General features: G+C 39.2%; 1 protein-coding gene across 2 annotated transcripts in view; it reads right to left on the reverse strand.

Moving 5' to 3' along the window:
- CAMK1D (calcium/calmodulin dependent protein kinase ID) overlaps positions 1 to 23,677 on the reverse strand; it is a 431,917-nt gene that overhangs the window by 105,031 nt on the left and 303,209 nt on the right. For both annotated transcript variants that reach the window (XM_069765212.1, XM_069765213.1), the window contains exon 3: positions 11,654 to 11,728. In XM_069765212.1, the coding sequence (XP_069621313.1) occupies positions 11,654 to 11,728 (75 nt within the window). The remainder of the gene's footprint in view (positions 1 to 11,653; positions 11,729 to 23,677) is intronic.

The raw sequence follows: 23,677 nt of genomic DNA on the forward strand, positions 1-23,677 counted from the left end.
ACACTTATAAAAAAATTAAATAAAAAAAAATAAAAGAAGTGTAAAGTAGGAAATAAATAGACAATTGTCACATTGTTTGGAAAGGATCTAGAGTAACCCAAGCACTGCTGTCCAAGCACCACAGTTGAGCACAACGTAGTTAACTTTTACAATGCATCAAAGTTTAAAAAAAAACAGTGGTTTATGGACTTGAATAGCTTTACTAAGAGATGACCTTATTGAAAATGCCTACTAGTGGAAACGCTAGTGCTTATTAAAATTTAACACGTGCTTTAACATGTATGACCCTAAACCTTAATAGTTTGTAAAATAAAAAACAACAACATTACACTTATTAAAAAAATATTAAATGAGAAAATAAAAGGTTTTGTTTAAAGAGTCCTCTACTATAGGTAGAGTACAGAGTTTTTCCCTGCTGGGAGCCCCAGCTATCAGTTATTTCTATGCAGCACCAATGCAGCACTTATTAAGCATCACACCGTGCTAGTTCAGATTAACCCCTTCACCCCTGGGCCACTTTACATTTTTTTCATTCTCATTTTCTGCTCCCCTTCTTCCCAGAGCTATAACTCTTTTATTTTTTGGTCAAAATAGCAATGTGAGGGCTTGTTTTTTGTGGGACGAGTTGTACTTTCGAATGACGCCATTGATTTTATCACATATTGTACTGGAAAACGGAAAAAAATTCCAAGTGTGGTGAAATTGCAAAAAAAAGTGAAATTCCACTTGTATTTTTTTTTTTACTACGTTCACTAAATTCTAAAACTGACCTGCCATTAAGAATCTCATGTCATTCTCAGTTCACAGATACCAAATAAAATAGTTTTTTTTTATTTAAGTGGTGAAAAAAAAAAATACAAAGTTTGTTAAAAAAATAAATGGCGCCACTTTCCAAGACCCGTAGTGTCTTCAGTTTTTGGGATCTGGGGCTGGGTAAGGGCTTTATTTTGGGGTAGAAACAATCTGTTGATCACCTGTTATTGCATTTTATTGCAATATTGCGGCGACCAAAAAACGTAATTCTGGCGTCTTGAATTTTTTTCTCATTACGCCGTTTAGCAATCGGATTATTTTACATTTTGACAGATTGGGGGTTTACTTTTTACTTGCTTCAATAGACTCCTTAGGAGGCTTGAAGATGCGATCTTCTGATCGCTTGTGCTACACATAGCAGGGCTACTGTTAGGGGCACATGTCAGCTGAAAAAATGCGGGCTCAGCACCAAAGCGGGACACGTGACATATGATGTTTATATACATATGTTGTGAAGGGGTTAATATGTCTGTTCTCCATTATGTCAAGAGTTGAGAATACTGTAAAGAAGACCTGCCTCTATTAACTCAGGACTATCAAATAGCGTATATAAAAATATTTTTTCAAAATTGAACAACTTCTTTGAGGTTGAGTTACAGATACAGAGATAAAAAAAGGGCTTGGATTCCACCAACAAAACACCCACAGAAAAAAAAAAATAATTTTAATTGATTATAAATCAAGAGGATGATGGATAGTCACAAGCCATCAAACAAAGAAGAACTGCTTACATTTTTGCTCCAGAAGCAGTGTGAAACACTGGTGGAAAGCATGCCAAGACGCATGAAAGCTGTGATTAAAGATCATGGTTATTCCACAAAATATTGATTTCTGAACTCTTCCTGAGTTAAAACATTAGTATTGTTGTTTCTAAATGATTATGAACATGTTTTCTTTGCATTATTTGAGGTCTGAAAGCACTGTTTTTTTTATTTTGACCATTTCTCCTTTTTATTAAATAAATACAAACTTTATTACGGTACTTGGAAATTCGGAGACATGTTGTCAAAAGTTTATAGAATAAATTAACAATTTACATTTTACTCAAAAATATACCTATAAAGAGAAAAATCAGACAAACTGAACATTTTGCAATGGTCTCTTATTTTTTGCCAGAGCTGTATATTCTATTCACAACAGAACATAGGACACAGGTCACAAGATGAAAGTTGGCCATTTTTCTGTTTTATTTTAAAAATTAACTGAAACTCAAGTGACTTTATAAAAAGAGCATGTTAGAAAGGCAGAGTCTCTCAAAAGCAAAGTTAGTCATCAATCTGTGCACAACTGCATCCAGTAATGTAAAATTGCAAAGACTTTAAATATCTCACCATCTATATTACATTAAATCATCTAAAGATTCTGGAGAAATGCATGTGCACAAATGACAATACCAATGACAATATTGGATGTGTTAGATCTAAGGGTTCTCAGGCAGCACTATATTAAAAACAGGCATAATCCGATCATGCAAATCACTGTATGGGCTCAGGAATACACAGGTCCCTGTGCAATTCATAAATGTAACTGAAAGTTCCATCATGCAAATAAAAAGCCATATATCAATACAATCCTGAAATGCTGAAGGCTTCTATGGGCCAAAGCTCATTTAACCCCTTAGTGACCGAGCCAAATTTTTGAAATCTGACCAGTGTCACTTTATGTGGTAATAACTCTGCAACGCTTCAACAAATCCCAGTGATTTTGAGATTGTTTTTTCATGACACATTATACTTTATGATAATGGTAAATTTTGTTCAACATTTTTTGTGTTTATTTATAAAAAATATCAAAAATTTGAGAAAAATGTTAAAAAATTAGCAATTTTCTAAATTTGAATGATTATCCCTTTAATCCAGATAGTCATACAACAGCAAACCATTAATAAATAACATTTCCCACATTCTGCTTTACATCAGCACCATTTGTAAAATGTTATTTTATTTTGTTAGCATTTTAGGAGGTTTAAAAATGTAGCAGCAATTTTTCATTTTTTCAAAGAAATTTACAAAATTTCTTTTTTTAGGGACTTATCCATGTTTGAAGTGACTTTAGGGGTCCCATATATTGGGAAACCCACAAACGTGATACCATTTTAAAAACAGCACCCCTAAACATATTGAAAACTGCTGTCAGGTAGTTTATTAACCCTTCAGGTGCTTTACAGGAATTAATGCAAAGTGGTATGACAGAAATGAAAATGTGTATTTTTACCACCTAAGTGTTGCTAACTTCTAAACAGATTACTACAGCCGTCAGACTCTAAGGCCACTATTTGGTCATGAATTGCCATCGCAAACATCAGGACCACAAAATCATGATCTGAGGGCACCAATTGTGACAAAGAAGAAGCCCCCACACTCTGTTAACCATTTATAATGATGTAGTCACTATTGACAGCAGCATCTAAGGGGTTAAACAGATTTAGATGGTGCAAATACTGATCGTTGCTGGTACAGCAAGTTGTCAGCTATAGTGTACAACCGACAGATGCTGGATTGTCACCTGTATGGGGAGGCTATTCTCTTATATCTCAAGTCAGTTAAAAGACGCATTGGCGGTCATTAAGGGGTTAAATGAACTGAGACAAAATAGAAAACTGTTCTGTGGTCAGATTAATTAAAATGTTAAATTCTTTATGAAAACCAAGGATAAAGTGTCCTGAAAACTAAATAGGAAAGAGGCCATCAGCTTATCAGTGTGCAGTTCGAATGCCTACATCTCTGATGGCATGGGGTTGCATAAGTGCCTATGGCATGGACAGCTTACACATCCTGAAAGGCACTATCAATGCGGAGAATTATATTAACCCCTTACTGACATCAGATGTATTAGTACGCAGATGTCAGTATCCCCGCTTTGATGTGGGCTCCGGCGGTGAGCCCACATCTTTTTGGGACATGTCAGCTGTTTTGAACAGCTGACAAGTGCCCGCAGTAGCCTCGGGTGTAATTGCGATCCACCCATGGCTATTAACTAGTTAAATGCCGCTGTCAAACTCTGACAGCGGCATTTAAATCACGCTTCTAGCCATCAGGATGGAAATACGTGCAACGGTGACCTCCGTCACATGATCGGGGGTCATCGGTGCGTCGGCATGACAACCAGAGGTCTCTTCATTGGGTGGTGCTCATAGCAATACAGCAGTTCAGCTACATAGAGGCGATCTGAACATCGCCTCTATGTAGATGAGCCGATCAAGTTGTTGCAGCTTCTAGTCTCCTATGGAAGCTATTGAAGCATGGCAAAAGTAAAAAAAAAATGTTTTAAAAATATAAAAAAGTAAAAAAATTGAAAGTTTAAATCACCACCCTTTTGCCCCATTCAAAATACGTAATAAAAAAAAAATCAAACCTACACATATTTGGTATCTCTGCATTCAGAATCATCCGATCTATCAATAAAAAAAGGATTAACCTGATCGCTAAACGGCGTAGCGATAAAAAAAGAGTCAAAACGCCAGAATTGTTTTTTGGTTGCCGCGACATTGTATTAAAATGCAATCACGGGTGATCAAAAGATTGTATCGGCACCAAAATGGTATCATTAAAAACGTCAGGTCGGCACACAAAAAATAAGCCCTCACCCAATCCGAGATGACGAAAAATGGAGACGCTACGGGTATCGGAAAATTGCACATTCTTTTTTTTTAGCCAAGTTTGGAATTTTTTTTCACCACTTAGATAAAAAAAACCCTCGACATGTTTGGTGTCTATGAACTCGTAATGACCTGGAGAATCATAATAACAGGTAAATGTGTGGGATTGCACTTTTTTTCTGCAATTTCTCTGCACTTGGAAATTTTTTCCCGTTTTGTAGTACAGGACATGGTAAAACCAATGGTGTCTTTCAAAAGTACAACTCGTCCCACAAAAAGTATGCGCTCACATGGCCATATTGATGGAAAAATAAAAAAGTTATGGCTCTGGGAAGGAGGGGATTGAAAAACGAAACTGGAAAAATTTAAAAAAGCTCCGGTCATGAATGGGTTAAGGTTTTAGAACAACATATGCCCCTATCCAGATAATGACTATTTTTCAGAAGGCCTTGCATATTTTAGTAAAGCAATGGTAAACCATATACTGCAGCTATCCAAATAGCATGGCTTCCCCGAAGAAAAGTTCAGGTGATGAAGTCCAGACCTTCCATCAATAAAAAACAGTTTGGCACATTATGGAAAGAAAAATCTGACAAAGAAGACCCAGGACTATTGAGCAGCTAGAATCCTTCATCAGACTCCAACAATTGGTCTCCTTACTTCCTGGATATATACAGACTTGCAAAAAGAAGAGGAGATGATACATAATGGTAGACATGGCCCTTTTCCAACTTTTCGCTTCCATCAATTTCCAGATGAAATGGAAAAATGTCTAACATTCATCCTCTTATCTGTGCTCTATGTTCTGTTGTGAATAAATTATGGCTATGAGAGATCACTGTATTCTTGTTTTCTTTACATTTTACACAGCATCCCAACTTTTTGGGAATTGGGGTTGCACATATCACGGGATCTAATACCAATATTTACATTACCCATTTTTACAACCATTTTAATTCAGACTACTAACAAAAAAGACACCATAAGTCACTGAAAAATATTGTCAATCCAACATGTTGTTTGGCCCTTGACTGCATTGATTGTCTACACATCGTGTCTAGCCAAGGCTGGAGTTTTATTATTATACAGGGTGGGCCATTTATACACCTAAATAAAATGGGAATGGTTGGTGATATCAACTTCCTGTTTGTGTCACATTGGTATATGGGAGGGGGAAAACTTTACAAAATGGGGAGTGACTGTGGCGGCCATTTTGAAGGCGGCCATTTTGGATCCAACTTTATTTTATGACATGTAGAGAACACAGGCCAAAGACAGACAATTGTCCATATTATAGAAATGTATTCATAAACAAACACATAATATTTAGGCAAATGTCAACATAATAGGGCATATGTCATACAGATCGGGAACAGAATTGGAGTTTCCCCTCTATTACCCAAATCAGAAAGATCAATACAGTGACATATGAATTAAAGAATAGTTCTAAGAAGACTTCTAGGAAAAACAACACGTGCACTTCAGCAACACAAACACCTTAAGTGAACCTGGAATTAAACAAATGTACTTAGGTAATCATTTTCTGTAACTTTGTCTCTTTCATACCTGTTGTATTACCTTAAGATGTGCATATAATGATTGCTTATTATCACTGTTTACCATATACAATGCAAGGAGTGTCATATTATAAATGCTACAAGCAAATTTCATGGCAAGATGAAATGGATTTTTTTTTAGATGGTGCTCACAATGGAGTAACATAATGAGAGACTGACGTGCACAGCAGGAGCAGAAGTGTACTGAAGTGTGCTGATGAAACAATTCATTTCAGAGCAGTCAAGAGCTTCAGCAATAACTTGTGTGGGTGGAAATCATTTTAATAAGTGCTTCTGGATGCCAAATATTTTTGTTGGACACTGCAAATATGAATATGGACTTAAAGGGAACCTGCCACCCCCAAAATCGATGGTGAGCTAAGCCCACCGTCATCAGGGGCTTATCTACAGCATTCTGTAATGCTGTAGATAAGCCCCCAATGTTACCTAAAAGAGGAGAAAAAGAGGTTAGATTATACTCACCCAGGGGCGGTCCCGCTGCGGTCCGGGTCCGATGGGTGTCTCAGGTCCGGTCCGGAGCCTCCCATCTTCATTCCATGACATCCTCTTCTGGTCTTCACGCCGCGGCTGCGGCACAGGAGTACTATGTCTGCCCTGTTGTGGGCAGAGCAAAGTACTGCAGTGCGCAGGCGCCGGGAAAGGTCAAAGAGGCCCAGCGCCTGCACACTGCAATACTTTGCTCTGCCCACAACAGGGCACACAAAGTACGCCTGCGCCGCAGCTGCGGCGTAAAGACCAGAAGAGGACGTCATGGAATGAAGATGGGAGGCTCTGGACCGAACCTGAGACACCCATCGGACCCGGACCGCAGCGGGACCGCCCCTGGGTGAATATAATCTAACCTCTTTTAGGTGACATCGGGGGCTTATCTACAGCATTACAGAATGCTGTAGATAAGCCCCTGATGACGGTGAGCTTACCTCACCATTGATTTTGGGGGTGGCAGGTTCCCTTTAACACAAGTGTTCTGCTGCACTGAAGACTGGCACAATGTTGTTTAATTAGCCATGCAACATTATCACAGCCACTAATCCAAAATAAGGGTTTATTTTTCAATATTATTATTTATTATTTTACAATAGTTGTCTTTCAAAAGCTAAAATATCCAGAAAAATTGTCTGAAACCCTTTCTAATGGGAACGTATGTAACTAAATTGACATTCATATATAGTCAATTTTCATTAGTCATAACAGACCACTCCCTATATATCAATTAATAAAAGAAAATCTGGAGCACATAGGTCTACAATTAAAAAAAAGATTTATCGCGTATACTCGAGTATAAGCAGAGATTTTCAGCACTTTTTTGTACGGGAAAATGCCCCCTCGGCTCATACTTGAGTCACTGTCCCAGAAGATTGAGGGGGAGGGGGAGAAGGTGTTACAGGAAAACAAGCTTGAGACTGTATATGACTGCACTAAGCGGGTGTATTTATACTAGTCACTAGCAGCAGTAAAATACTACGCCACAGTATATTTATATATCTTAATGTGAAATTAATGAAGCTGCATTGTAGATGGAGCAACAATAAAAAAAAATCTTTTTAAGTATGTTACTCCCTTGCCCACAGAAAAAAATTACTTTTTTTGTAATATGCAAACGAAGGAGCTAAATGCCACCCACTATTTAAGATTACTGCCATTCCAATGTTGAAACTGTAAACATTTTATTTCATTACATGATCAAGAGGACAAATACCATATGCATACACATAACAACATTAATATAAAAATTCCAATACATGAAAAGGAGGAAAAGTCAACCAGTACACTAAAAAGGTAAGGCACAAGTCCATAGGAATGGGTTAGTAGCACAGTGTTCCAGAGTCTATCTACTCCTACAATGAGGAATCATATCTAAAGAAACACAGCCTCATATTCTCCCATAAATCATATAAATGTGTAACACAGAGGAGAGTAGCACCTACCCATAATAAGTATCACTCCCCTTTGAGAAAGCAACTTGGCGAAACGCGCGTCAGGGGTCGTGGCAAGGCTATACGGTCCGGACTTATTATGGGTAGGTGCTACTCTCCTCTGTGTTACACATGTATATGATTTATGGGAGAATATGAGGCTGTGTTTCTTTAGATATGATTCCTCATTGTATATATGTCTTCGCAGGGCCGCGCTTAGTAACCCGATGTTTACCCTGGTTACCATCGTTAAAGTAAAAAAAACAACCACTACATACTTACCTACCGCTGTCGTCACCGCTCTGCTTTCCGGCTGCCCGGCGCTCACAGCCAGAGCAGAGAAGCCCAGCGCCGGGGACAGACAGCGGTAGGTAAGTATGTAGTGGTTGTTTTTTTTACTTTAACGATGGTAACCAGGGTAAACATCGGGTTACTAAGCGCGGCCCTGCGCTTAGTAACCCGATGTTTACCCTGGTTACCAGCGAAGACATCGCTGAATCGGCGTCACACACGCCGATTCAGCGATGTCAGCGGGACGTCCAGCGACGAAACAAAGTTCTGGCCTTTCTGCCCCGACCAGCGATATCACAGCAGGGGCCTGATCGCTGCTGCCTGTCACACTGGACGATATCGCTAGCCAGGACGCTGCAACGTCAGGGATCGCTAGCGATATCGTCTAGTGTGACGGTACCTTTACATCGAAGTGATAGTGATCAGCGAACAAAGGTTTATCTTCAGAGAGCGCTGGCCTGGCTCAGTGTAAGCCATCACTGTCAATTCACATAAAGGGAATTGGTGTAATCTAAATAAGTGGGTGGAATGGGGCACAGAGGCATTCAGTTGTTTTTTTAGGGGCAATGGAGGTACAGATTTAAAGATTTGTATTGATGCTTCATCTCCTACAAGGTTATATGGCTAGTTTTAAGTCTAAATATGGTGACAGGCTCCCTTTATTACTAATTACTTATATACAGCAGTTGCTGTGGGTTCAACAGCAGCTATCAAATTATCTTTTTTACTGTTTCTCTAATATCTTCTGAGTGTGCTTTTTTTCTCTAACATGCAATATATAACATGCAATATATAACATGCAATATATTTTTAATTGATTCTAAATAAAACTTTTTGTCTAATGTTACACCTATGTACTCCAGTTTTTTTTTTATCAGAAAGTATTCCTGAACCACCAGGAAGCCTTTGAATATTTAAAGGGAACCTGTCACCCCCAAAATCGAACTTGAGCTAAGCCCACCAGCATCAGGGGCTTATCTACGGCATTCTGTAATGTTGTAGATAAGCCCCCGATGTATCCTGAAAGATGAGAAAAAGAGGTTAGATTATACTCACCTGGGCGGGCGGTCCCGCTGCAGTCCGTTCTGATGGGCGTCGCGGTCCGGTCCGGGGCCCCCCATCTTCTTACGATGACGTCTTCTTGTCTTCACGCTGCGGCTCCGGCGCAGGCTTACTTTGTCTTCCCTGATGAGGACAGAGCAAAGTACTGCAGTGTGTAGGCGCTGGGAAAGGTCAGAGAGGCCCGGCGCCTGCAACTTGCAGTACTTTGCTCTGCCCTAAACAGGGCAGACTAAGTACACCTGCGCCGGAGCTGCAGCGTGAAGACAAGAAGAGGACGTCATCGTAAGGAGATGGGAGGCCCCGGACCAGACCGCGACGCCCATCAGATCGGACTGCAGCGGGACCGTCCCTGGGTGAGTATAATCTAACCTCTTTTTCTCAGGATACATCGGGGTCTTATCTACAACATTACAGAATGCTGTAGATAAGCCCCTGATGCTGGTGGGCTTAGCTCAACTTCGATTTTGGTGGTGACAGGTTCCCTTTAATAAAAAAAAATAGAGAAAAACCATTAAACCTATTTTCCAAATATGAGTTTATGCCCATAGCCAGGGCATACATAGAAATAATGGGGCCCTATTAGTCTTAATTGCCCTCCACAACCCAAAAAACATTCAGCAAAGAAGGAAGGGTTAAAGAGCATAGGTGCATACCTCCAATTTGTTAAGACAAGGAGAGGGATAGGTATTGCAGCATGTACATAGTAATTTTGCTGAAACTGAAGCCCTTTAGGGCTCTAACCTACTAGAATATCCCTTGCATATAGTATGATGCCCCCAAATATGCTCTCCCAAAACCCAGAATGATACCCCCACAGTGAATTCTCCCACAAAATGTTCCCCCACAGTACCTCCACATGCACAGAATGATGACCACACAGTGCAGCCAGCAACGCATGATGCTCCCACAGTGCCCACAACACAGTATGATGTCTCTAAAGCTCTCCCACACACATTTTGAGACCCTCACAGTGAAATCCCACATACAGAATGATGGAACCCACAGCCCCCCCCCCCCCAATATGATGTCCCCCACACAATATGATGTCTTCCACACAATATGATATCTTCCACAAATATTAAGATGTCCCCCCCACAACCAGGCCACACAGTATAACTACCCCCACACAGTATTATGACTTCCACAGCCACCCATATAGTATGATGCCCCCACTACCAACTATACAGTGTGGTGCTCCCATTGCCCCACCACACAGTATGATGGCTCCCACATTCCCACCTCAAAAAAGCATGAAGCACCTTATTATTCCTCATAGTACCATCCCCAAAACACAATCCAACACAACACAGTTTCAGCACCCCACCCCCATTTTGAGACTGAATGGTGGTGCAGGGAGCCAAAAACAGATACAGTTGTAGTCACTGAATCTGCACCCTCAGGATGTAGAAACCATTGAAATGGAGAAGCCAGACTGAGAGGCCCCATGGTCAGGATAGGTGATACCTTGATGACCGGTGAGGATTCGACTGCTGTGACCAGCAGGAATCAACACAGAAAATAATTTTTATCCCCAACTTTGAACCCTGTTACAAAACTGTGTGGTATGTTGGCTGCTTGGCCACTTCACTATTTATTTCTTTTGGGGCTGTAAATAGCTGCACTCAGCTTTTTCTGGCTGCCCCATATTGGGCGTTCAACCTGCCGTGCCATTTTGTAACAGGCATATACATGTCACGTTGGTGGAATAAAAATTCCCCGTTCTGCTGATCGGGTCCTAGCGGTTGCTCCCCTAGTGATCAACACGTTATCCACCATCCTATGGATAAGTGATGACCTGGTTTAACTTGACAACCCCTTTACGCAATTTTGCTGTGATGCAAACATTTGGGGTGCTTTTTTCGACTGAAGGAGAGGAAGGTTGGAAACTCAAACAGTACTAAAGGTTTTTACCAAGTTATTAACTACGGTAGTTATTTATTTAAAACACTGAAAAACATTTTGAATCAATTTTTATTTCATAAGGAAGATTCTATACAGTCCCTATGAAAACAAAATGTAGATTTTTCTAGGGAAAAGCCTAATATTTGGTGGGTAAGGAGTTATCCAGCACTGTAGCATTGATTTATGTGCTGTAGTTTCCTTTCCAGAGCTATAGACTTTGTAGGAGCCCGTCTCAATGTACTGCTTTCGAAGTGGTTAAAAGTCATGCATCTCAAGACAAAAACATGCAATTATATCTGCTAATTATCTCTATAATCAAACGTGATATAAAACACTTTGGTCGTCATAGTAACATTGCAAATTATACCTACAGGCTATGACACCAACACAGTACATGTTTATCAAATGGTACCTCTGTATGAGAGCCATTATGGAAGGAATTTGTGGGACCAGCAGGGAACAATGCTTGAAACTTGTAATTAATGACTACTCACAGCTGCATGACCAGATACAAATGACTAGGGCTCTCATAGATATCTTCCAAGGCAACGATGTTCTCATGCTTGATCCTGAGGAAAACAGAGAAACGGTAAATTAGCTTCCAGGTAGATCATTATCTGGACTGAACTGAGCTAACTGTAATTGCCATTTTTTACTAAGATTATTTGGTCACATGAATATATAAGTAATACATCATATGTGAAAAGTATACTGCAGTAAATAATTAAACATTTTTTTAAACAATTTATTTTCTAAATTAATTCTACATTTTTGTACTATTAAAGCTGTACAAATAAAATTACAACGTGATATAAATTTGTAATGCTTTATTTCAATTTTCCATTCATTGAGCAATATTTTGATGTGTGTCCTCGTGCATGTAATTTTTAAAATGTAAAAGATGAAAATATATAATTTTTTTGCCTAAAATACAAAGGAAATGTGTCCTCTTTAACTTTTTGGCCTTTTGCACATGTTGCAGATGTGGTGCGATTCTGCCATGCAGATTTGCTAGCAAAACCTGAAGCAATACTGATGCCAGCAAACTTAATGAGAAACCTGAAGTGTAATGCACACATTGACTATTTTCGACTTGTAGATTTGGTGCAGAAAATAATCTGCAGCGTCAATTTTTTGTGTTGTTTTCACATCGTTTTTCACCATTGACCTCATTCAAATCAGTCAAAAACATGCAGGCCAAAAATTCAGGCAAAAACACTGTCTATATAAGACCTCACAGCTCACAGTGCATGTCAGACCAAATGAGAATCATGAGGTCAAAGGAACTGGCCAAGGAGCTCAGAGACAGAATTGTGGCAAGGCACAGATCTGGCCAGGGTTACAACAGAATTTCTGCAGTACTCAAGGTTCTTAACAGAACAGAGGCCTCCATAATCCTTAAATGGAAGAAGTTTGGGACCACCAGAAGTCTTCCTAGACCTGGCCATCCAGCCAAACTGAGCAATTGTGGGAGAAGAGCCTTGGTGAGAGAGATAAAGAACCCCAAGATCACTGTGGCTGAGCTCCAGAGATGCATTAGGGAGATGGGAGATAGTTCCACCAAATCAACTATCATTGCAGCCCTCCACCAGTCAGGCTTTTATGGCAGAGTGGCCTGACGGAAGCCTCTCCTCAGTGCAAGACATATGAAAGCCCACATAGAGTTTGCTAAAAAACACATGAAGGACTCCCAGACTATGAGAAATAAGATTCTCTGGTCTGATGAGACGAATATAGACCTTTTTGGTTATAATTTTAAGCGGTATGTGTGGAGAAAACCAGGCACTGCTCATCACCTGCCCAATACAATCCCAACAGTGAAACATGGTGGTGGCAGCATAATGCTATGGGGGTGTTTTTCAGCTGCAGGGACAGGATGACTGGTTGTCATTGAAGGAAGCATGAATGCAGGCCAAGTACAGAGATATCCTGGATCAAAACCTCTTCCAGAGTGCTCTGGACCCCATACTTGGCCGAAGGTTCACCTTCCAACAAGACAATGACCCTAAGCACACAGCTAAAATAACAAAGGAGTGGCTTCAGAACAACTCTGTGACCATTCTTGACTGGCCCAGCCACAGCCCTGACCTAAACCCAATTGAGCATCTCTGGAGAGACCTGAAAATGGCTGTCCACCAATGTTCACCATCCCACCTGACGGAACTGGAGAGGATCTGCAAGTAAGAATGGCAGAGGATCCCCAAATCCAGGTGTGAAAAACTTGTTGCATAATTTTTGCCAAAATTCTGATATTTTTCACAAAAAATATTGACCTAAATTTACTATTAACATGAAGTGCAATATGTAACGAAAATATACACAAAAAATGCAAGACACAGTACACACAAAACAATTGGTGTCTTCAACGGTAGGAACGCGACAGTCCAGTCTACACCCCTTACCCTGTGTAAAAAATGCAGCGTCGTAAGGTACCTTCACACTCAGCGACGCTGCAGCGATACCGACAACGATGCCGATCGCTGCAGCGTCGCTGTTTGGTCGCTGGAGAGCTGTCACACAGACAGCTCTCCAGCGACCAACGATCCCGAGGTCCCCGATAACCAGGGTAAACATCGGGTTACTGAGCGCAGGGCCGCACTTAGTAACCCGATGTTTACCATGGTTACCAGCGTAAATGTTAAAAAAACAAACACTACATACTTACCTTCCGCTGTCTGTCCTCCGGCGCTGTGCTTTCCTCTGCACTGTCAGCGCCGGTCAGCCGGAAAGCACAGCGGTGACATCACCGCTGTGCTTTCCGGCTGGCCGGCGCTGACACAGGATGCAGGAGGAGTGCAGAGAAGCACAGCGCCGGGGACAGACAGCTGAAGGTAAGTATGTAGTGTTTGTTTTTTTAACGTTTACGCTGGTAACCAGGGTAAACATCGGGTTACTAAGCGCGGCCCTGCGCTTAGTAACCCGATGTTTACCCTGGTTACCAGTGAAGACATCGCTGAATCAGCGTCACACACGCCGATCCAGCGATGTCAGCGGGAGATCCAGCAACAAAATAAAGTTCTGGACTTTCCTCAGTGACCAACGATCTCCCAGCAGGGGCCTGATCGTTGGTCGCTGTCACACATAACGATTTCCTTAACGATATCGTTGCTACGTCACAAAAAGCAACGATATCGTTAACGATATCGTTATGTGTGACGGTACCTTTAGGCTACGTGCTCACAAACAGTAATAGCATTGTTTCGGAGCAGCTTATTTTCACTGCCTCCAAAACGCTGCTTTCTAATCACGCAGTTAAATCTACATGTTCTTAGTGAATTTAACGCTTCTAATGAATGTCTATGAGAAAACAAGCATATTTTCCACCTTATCATGCTACAGCGCCTGCATGATGAATGTGATTTTTTTCCCCAACCATATTATATGCGCCATGTAAAATAGGAGGCATGTTACAACCATATGAAAGTCCCCAATGACCCCACCACAGGCCGCCCCGAAGCACAAGAATCTCATTAACTGAAAACTGAAGATTATACAACTAAAAAATGGATTTCATCAACCCAGGTATCATTGTAATCGGTATAATGGCGCGAACCTGACACTGTCTGTAGGTTACTGAGCACATCCTGCTGACAGGTTCCCTTTAAATAAATAAACGGAGAACATTTTTAAATCATTTTGCAATGTAGGAGGAAAACAGATCTTCAGGGGGCATCCAGAACTGCTTAAATTAATTCAATAGTAATTGGAATCTAAAGTAACACATGCATTCTTTGTATTTGTCTTCAGAATCAATGCCTCTCCAGGTAATCCCAGTCTAACAAGGTTTCCTGGAAATATTCTTGATATTTTAGCAGGATGTGCTTTGCAAGGCTGAATGAGGTTTATTAGGAACCTAATGTGAATACACTATATTTTTCCCAGAATAGATAATTCATGTTTTTATGTTTGTACCGTGTGTAGTATCAATAAAAAATAATCAGAACCAATCCATGCGATATATCATAAATACTTGATATAACCAATAATGAAAATGTAATAGTTTATTAAAAGATAAAACCACTCAATAAATTAATAACATTCAAAAAGTGGATGAAAAACAAGATATATTTACATACAAAATTAAATGTATCAAGTCTATTATCTCCTTCCCGACATAGGGCATAATAGTATGTCCTATGCCAGCGCCTCATGTATGGAGTGGACTCATAGCTGCCATCTTCGTCCTCTTTCTTCATGTGAGAATGACATTTTCTACATATACTGCAATATTGTGGTATACAATACACAGAACAAGTGAAGAAATTATGGTTCTTACTAATTAGTAAAGTAAAACGTAAAAAGCTTTTAAAAATATAAAATAAAATATAATAATTCTAACCCCCTTTTCTCCATTAAAAAACAAAAATTAAAAAAATATATATAAAGGCGTATTTGATATTGCCGCTTCTGTAAAAGCCTGATCTATTAAATATATAATTTATTAACCCCTACAATAAACTCTGTAAAGAAAAAAAAGAAAAGGCAAGATTGCCATTTTCTAGAAAAAGAAAATACAGTAAAAAGTGTTAAATAACGTATGTGACAAAAATGTAATCAATAAAAAAAGTCAAGACCTCACACAGCTCAAATGATAGAAAAAAAAAGTGGGGAAAGACAACACATATAAAGTACTGCACTTGATGCAATACGCGAAGCTGAAGAAAATACCATTGGCGCTAATGGGTATAGATGCTGAAAAAGCATTTGATAGGGTTGACTGGACGTTTCTGCAGGAAACTTTATCAAAATTTGGCTTTCCCCTATCAACCACAACTGCAATAATGGCAATGTACTCGGAACCCACAGCTAGAATTAGATTAAATGGGGCCCTTACAGACTCTTTTCAGATTCTCAACGGTACAAGATAGGGTTGTCCGTTATCTCCTTTACTCTTTGTACTGTCATTAGAGCCACTTCTGCAGGCCATTCAACAATGCACTAATATAGAAGGTTTGCAAATTAAAGGCATACATTATAAATCTGCGGCATTTGCAGACGACTTACTATTAATAATTTCTAAACCCTTAAAAAGCATTCCAGCCATAATGAATATTATGGAGATCTATAGCAAACTATCTAATTTCAAAATAAACAAAACAAAATCTGAATTACTAAATTTAGGATTACCAATCAAGGTAGTAAATAACCTTAAATCTGCATTTCTCTTTCCCTGGCAGACGAAAAAGTCTAACAAACCTAGGCATACAGCTATGTGCATCTGACAAAGATCTCTTTGCTCTTATATTTAATCAATTAGTGACCACAACCTCACTACTCCGTTCCTGGAAAGACACAATTCCTGTCTTGGATAGGAAGGAAAAACATATTAAAAAGCTTAATAATACCAAAATTTCTTTTATATCTTTAATATGCTCCCAATCCAAATTCCCCTTTCTTACCTGTCCAAAGTACACTCCTTATTTTTCAGCTATATTTGGCAAAAAAGTAAACCACGCATTAAGACCCTTACACTGCCGAAAGACTTGGGAGGAATGGGTGCCCCGGATATTGTAAAATATTACCAAGCAACACATATAACAAGAATGATCTATTGGATTAGAAAATCGGATGATAAACAATGGTTAAACATAGAAGAAGCAATGTCCCCTCTCCCTTTGCGCTCCATTCTGCTTGGACAAAACAAGGATCTGTTCTCATACAAAATAACAAATGTACACACAGTAGCCACAATTAAAATTTGGGAGAAACTAGGCATGACCGTAGCCCCACCCCTATCTCCACTGACTAAAATCTCAGATCTCTTAGACTCACTTCCCATTACCGCTACACATTTACCAATAGAACAGTTGTTTAAGGATGGAGTTCTACTATCCTTACAAGACTTAAACAAAATACCTGGACTCTCGGGTCTAACGTTCTTGCAGCATAGCAAACTCTATCTCTTTCACCAAAAATATCGGTTGATTGACACTAATAGATCTCTAACCCCTTTTGAAACCTTATGTGCAAGAACGAAAATCCCTAACCGAATCCTTTCAATAATATATCAATCACTAATTAGCATAGATACACCACTGAAACGTGCTTATCTAGCTGGATGGGAAAAAGACATAGGTACCTCCTTCTCTGAAACACAAATAAAATATATATATAGAAACTCGCATGGCCCATCTACATGTGTGCGGATTCAGGAAAATTCGTATAAAATTATCTCCAGATGGTATATAACGCCCAAGCTCACCGAGAGGTGGCATCGCAATATAACCACGAACTGTTGGAGATGTAAAGTAACGGATGGCTCCTACATACACATGTGGTGGTCCTGCTCGAAGCTTACTCCAATTTGGAGTGAGATTAATTCTATTATATATAAGGTCTTAGGAAAACGGACAACTCTGAAACCGGAAAATGTCTTTTTAAACTTTCCTCTTTGGCCAAATGAAAAGAACGCCTCCAAGATGGCTCAGTTTATTATAGCGGCTGGGAAATCTTTAATTCCGGAACACTGGAACATAAGAACATACCCACCTCCAGCCAGCTTTGCTCTAAAATTGAGCAACTGTTCCACATAGAAGAAGTAGCTGCAAGAGTGAACCATACCACTGATAATTTCTATAACACTTGGAATTCATGGATCTAATTTAGGACCCAAAATTCTTTTTACTCTGCAATAGAACCATAAACCATTCAATCCCCAAGGTGTCATCCTAACCTAACCCCCCCTATCCCCTCCCCTCCTCTCTTTTCCTCTATCTCTCTCTCTGTTTCCCCCTATACCCTCTCATTCTATATGAGATGTTGGACTCATTTTCTTTAAAAGTATATATGCTTATCACTGTCAGTTGGCCTGAGTTTATAACTCTAACTTGACACATGTTCTTTTGTACTTTGATATGTTCATTCGAAGTTCTTGATACTCTACTTGTTTGTAAAAATTAAAACTTCAATAAAAAGAAAATTAAAAGATAGAAAAAAAAGTTACGAGTCAAAGAAAATGGCAAAAAAGTACTTTTTTTATACAAATTTCCCAATATTTTCACTACCTAAATAAAAAAAACAAGACAAGCAATAAAAAAACTATACAAGTTTGGTATCGTAGGTCTGATACTGATGTGGAGATTGAAGAATCATGTGGTCAGGTCATTTTTACTGCACAATGCATGACGTAAAAAAAAAAACCACAGAAAAATCATTGAGATTTGGTTTTTTTACCATTTCACCACACTTGGAATTTTTCTTACATTTTTAGTACACTACATGATAAAGTAAATGGTATCATTTCAAACCTTCAATCTGAAGACCCATAACAAAATCCTTGATACGCCACTGTCAAGAGGAATATAAAAAGTGTTATAGCTCTTGGAAGAAGGGGTGGAAAAAATAAAAAACAAAAGTGCTTTTTAAAAATTGCACATGCAGGAAGGTATGAAAACATGGCAGTAGCGAATAATAATGTCACACACCCATACTGTAATATTGAGAGATACACAGAAGAGATCAATTACAGCAGATATGAACAATATATATTTCTCAAAAGATCCTGTGATCCACTTTGTGATGTTGGGATGATGTTTTATTGGTAATTTTTAACAATTATGAGAAAGAAAAATAGATATAAATGGATAGATAGATACATGATAGATAGATAGATAGATAGATAGATAGATAGATAGATAGATACAAGATAGCTAGATAGATAGATAGGTACGTGATAGACAGATCCTTAAAACAGCATAAATGTTAACACACTGTTGATCAGCCAACAAGAACTATCAATTTGACTGTCAGTCAAGAAATGATTAAAAAGGGATTTTATAGGAGCAGTAGGCGCCAGTAATGACAGAAGTTTCTCCTTTAACCCCTTTTCGACATTGAGTGTAATAATACGCCCATGTCGGAATCCCTCCATTTGAGGTGCGCTCCGGCGCTAAGCCCACATCTTTCCCTGCACATGTCAGCTGTTTTGAACAGCTGACATGTGCCTCTAAGGCTGCCGTCACACTAGCAGTATTTGGTCAGTATTTTACATCAGTATTTGTAAGCCAAAACCAGGAGTGGAACAAATAGAGGAAAAGTATAATAGAAACATCTTCTGTATTTATCACCCACTCCTGGTTTTGGCTTACACATACTGATGTAAAATACTGACCAAATACTGCTAGTGTGACGGCAGCCTAACAGGTGTAATAGGAGAAAATAAACCCTATAATTTGCTAAACATTTTCTCCCAAATACAGTGATACCACATATTCGATTTTTAGAGTACAAATTTGACTGAAATAGATTGTGGATGCCGTATTACATTTGCAAAGTCCCAAAGGTGACAAGACAGCAAAAACATCCCACAAGAAGACAACATTTTGGAAAGTAGACCCCTTGAGGGATCTACTTTCCAAAATGTGGATTCTACAGTTTTGTTAAGCATCTTGAACCCACAGGTGCTTCGTAGAATTTTTTAAGAATGAGACTTGAAATTTAAAGAAAAATGTTTAGTTTTTTTCTGCTAAAATGTTACTTTAAATTAAATTAGTCTACCATTATGTATCAATACATTTTCATAGGGTGCAGCTAAACTGTTCATTTTTTTTCTCTTGCTTAAAATACCATTTTATGCTGCAAAAATGTCATTGTTTTACATATTTGACATATTTAAAGAACAAGACCACAATAGTAATATAGATTTGTATGAAAAAAATCTCCTTATGTAGACAGTGGTAATGGTATTACACAGATTTGCCAAACGTGTTCTCAGCCACCAGATATACAGTAGGCAACTTGGAAACTTGATGGAAGATAGCTCCGCTCAATCATTGCACGAATTTTAATGTATTCGCAAGCAATAAGTAACCATGTGTGCCCACAATTCGGAAGTAGCAGCTCTTTGGACGAAGCGTGCGTTCACTGCGTCCAAAGCGCTGCCATTTACTGAAAGCAGGTAAATCCGCATGAGTTCACTGAACCGTGCGGATTTACCCCATCTAATACATTCTATTGATTAAATTGCTGTTGCGGAGACGCTAGAGAAATTGACATGCTGCGGTCTTGAAAGATGTGCTGCATGTCAGTTTCCACAGGTGTTCCGTAGGAGACTATGGACGTATAGTGGACATGGGATTTCTAGAAATTCCATCCACTATGCTGTAACATCTGGCCACTGTGGTTTTGATGATGCATAAATATGCAGCGTCAAAACCGCAGCAATTCCTGATCGTGGGCACATACCCTTAGGGTGGATTAACATTGTCATAGCGCATGGTAAAGACTTGACCAGAGAACAGTCCCATCATGGCAGTCAAATACAGTAAATTATAGTAATTGCTGTGCAATTATGTAAAAATGTTCACTCAATAAAAATAAGGAATCAATCTACACTTACTGACCCCAGAAATTGGAAACGCGTTCCATCTCAGTGATGAGGCACTCTGACCCTGCTGGTGTGACTATGAAGGCTTGGTTATGGCTCAGTGTCGATATGTTCTGAAAGCTGTGATGTAGCTCAGTGATAATGTATTGTCAGCTGGGTTATAGCCTAATGATTTCATATTCTGAAAACAGCTGCTGGGACTGAGTAATTCAGATCTGACACATTCATGCAAACAAGCCCCTAAACTGGCCCCTTCTGCATCATCGGTGGCTGACTGGCTAGTTTTGCCATATGAAAGCATGGCTCCGTTTCGTGTGTTAACAGAGTAATATAACATGTTCTGTCGTCTCCAAGTGGATTAAAATGTATTCTGGAATAGTTGCCTATAAGCATTGGATCGATCAACAATTTCTTAGTAATGGACAAGCCTTTTAATTTTTTATTTCACATAACTGCCAAAACTAAAACAAAAAATGTTTTCCCAGACTGAGTTTAAGAAATTACCCATTTCAAGCTAAATTTTCCTTCTGTGACATCTACTTCTTTATGGCAGCGTTTCCCAAACAAAATTGGTAATGTGGATGGGCTGTCAATTATAACATGATCAGTGTGCAGTTCTCTTATAGGACGTTGTGTAAGCGGACTCCCACCGATCTGCTTGAAATTAAGAGGCCCTCAAATATAATAAAAAAGTTATAACGGTTTAGTTACTCTTTATGAAATTATGCATTTACACTAGATATACATAAAGAAGGAAAAAGTCATCTCCATTCACATGGCTTTTTCAAGCCTAAAGGCCTGGTAACTTGCCAGAGATCTGAGGAACCAGGCACTACATCTAAAATTGCAACATCTGACATCAAAGGCCAGTAGTACCCTAAGGAAAATAACTGTGCTGAGCTAATCCCTTTAGTCTGTGAAAAATCTTTAAATCAGTGCTGAATATGTTTATGGGCTAACTTATTTACATTTTTTAGGATCAGAACCATTTGACCTATTCAAGTGGAAACCTGAGAAATTGGAAAAGATCAGTTGAAAAAGTAAGTAAACCCCTATCACATAAAAGGCCCAAATAAACTAGTATAAACATATAAGCAGGTTACAAGTGTTCCTATGATTACTAATACTGCATGATACTGCATTTGTGAAAAAACTAGACTGAGCTACTTAAAAAGAAAACTAATCCTAGAAATAAACCCCTTGCCAATATGGAAGAGGGGACGGCAAAAACTAAAGTGCAATATGACTCTCTAGGCCAGCATGATTACAACAATACCAAACATGCTAGTATTTATCTACTTATTTATTTTTTACTTACCGTATTTATTTTTGTTGGGCCCTGTAATGTTTTCATTTTTTGGTCAATAGCGCTGTGTGAGGTCTTATTGCTTTTTTCATTGCGCTGCTTATTGCATTTTTTGTGCAGTTTTGCAGTGCCTGAAAAGCCGCAATTTGATTCTCATTATGTTTACCAATCGGGTTAATACATGTTATATTTTGATATATTGGACTTTTACGGATTTGGAGATACCACAAATGTGTGCCTTTTTTTCTTTATTTTTAGTAGAGGATTAGTGAAGAGAGAGTATACTCGTTACTCGAGATTTCCCGAGCACGCTTGGGTGTCCTCCAAGTATTTCAGCATGATCGGAGATTATGTTTGTGTCCTCGCAGCTGTATGATTTGCTGCTGCTAGACAGCCTGAATACATGTGAGGATTCCCTAATAAACATGCAATCGGGAAATCTCAAGTAACGAGTATACTCGCTCATCACTATAGAATATAAAATGGGGTGATTGACGTTCTAATTGAAAAAAAAAAAGTATTTTTACAGTATTTGAACCCGTAATTAATTTGATTGCTTATACTATGCACTGCAACACCACAATTTATAGTAAAACCACTGTCTCCTATAGATGACAGCCACAGGTTGGTTTTCATAGAAGCACCGTTACGACAGGCATAGAATCTTCAGCAGACACCTGGCTGTCACGGCAAGTCATCAGCTCCCCGTGATCCCAGGGGCCAATGGGCACTTGGATGGCGCGCTCCCCGGTGGCATTTAACAGAAGGCAGGGCTTAGCTTCACTTGTGGCTGTTAGTGGCAGATTATGGCTATCTATTGCTAATTATGGTTATGAATAACACTACTATCAACAGCTGTGAAACATGCAGTCTCAGGAAACAGAAAAACAAAGACTCAACATTGGACATACCAGTATGTCCAATATTGGGAAGGGGTTAATAATTAAATGAAACAAAAAAATAAAGTCACTCTCGTGATTTATTAATCACACCATGATCTTTCTCTGTAAAAATCGTGTAGAGAACAAATTAGTTAATGTCCTACTAATTAATTCATTTTCTTTGGCCAAAGGATGATTGAAGCCAATTACCTATAGCCATGTTGGCTGGATTTTGCAATCTCTTGTCGTACCGCACAGAGACCAAAGCAGGGGGGTTCCTGCTGTAGGCAGTAGTTTTAAGGCCGCCATTCACATTAGATTAATATTGGCCAAACTCACCGACACCATTGGAATCAGCTGACATTGTAAATCAGCTGACATTGTAATATGTATCGGGCACGTTGGATTTCTGACAGTCAATCCTTTTATTCTTCGAGAGAAAAGACACTGCCAGCAGCTGTAATGGAGGAAACAGGAGCAGTTGGCCCAGCCAAGCATTTCTCTTTGTTGTGGGAGAGACAGCTGTGGATCATAGGATCAGCCAAATGATTAGCTGACAGCTATCTATCCTCTATGGGGGGCTTTACACCTAGTCACAGACAGTGTAAGGGGACAGTGCACAAGGCTGAGTTTTATGACATTAAACAACAGGACTCTATTCACTTAAAAGAGTTGACTGTTAAAAAGTTGCCACCTATCCTCTAGATAGGTGATCACTCATTGATTGGTGTGGATCCGACAAAGCATTTTTAACCCCTTTAGAATGTAGCAACCTATTAGGAATTCCCAACCACTGTTCTATTCATTTATTACAGGGCTGCCAGAAATAGCAGTGACCAGCAGCCTCATAGAAGTTCACTGCTAATTCATGTTGGTTCCAGCTGTTGGACTACCACCAATTAATAAGTTAACACCTATTCCGAGGATAGGTAATAACTCGTTTTCACCAGACAATGGTGTTCACAAGTTAAGTCTGAAGAATAAAAAGAAACAGTTTAGAGATATC

The sequence above is a fragment of the Ranitomeya imitator genome, chromosome 4 (genome assembly GCF_032444005.1).
Source record: "Ranitomeya imitator isolate aRanImi1 chromosome 4, aRanImi1.pri, whole genome shotgun sequence".
NCBI lineage: Eukaryota > Metazoa > Chordata > Amphibia > Anura > Dendrobatidae > Ranitomeya > Ranitomeya imitator.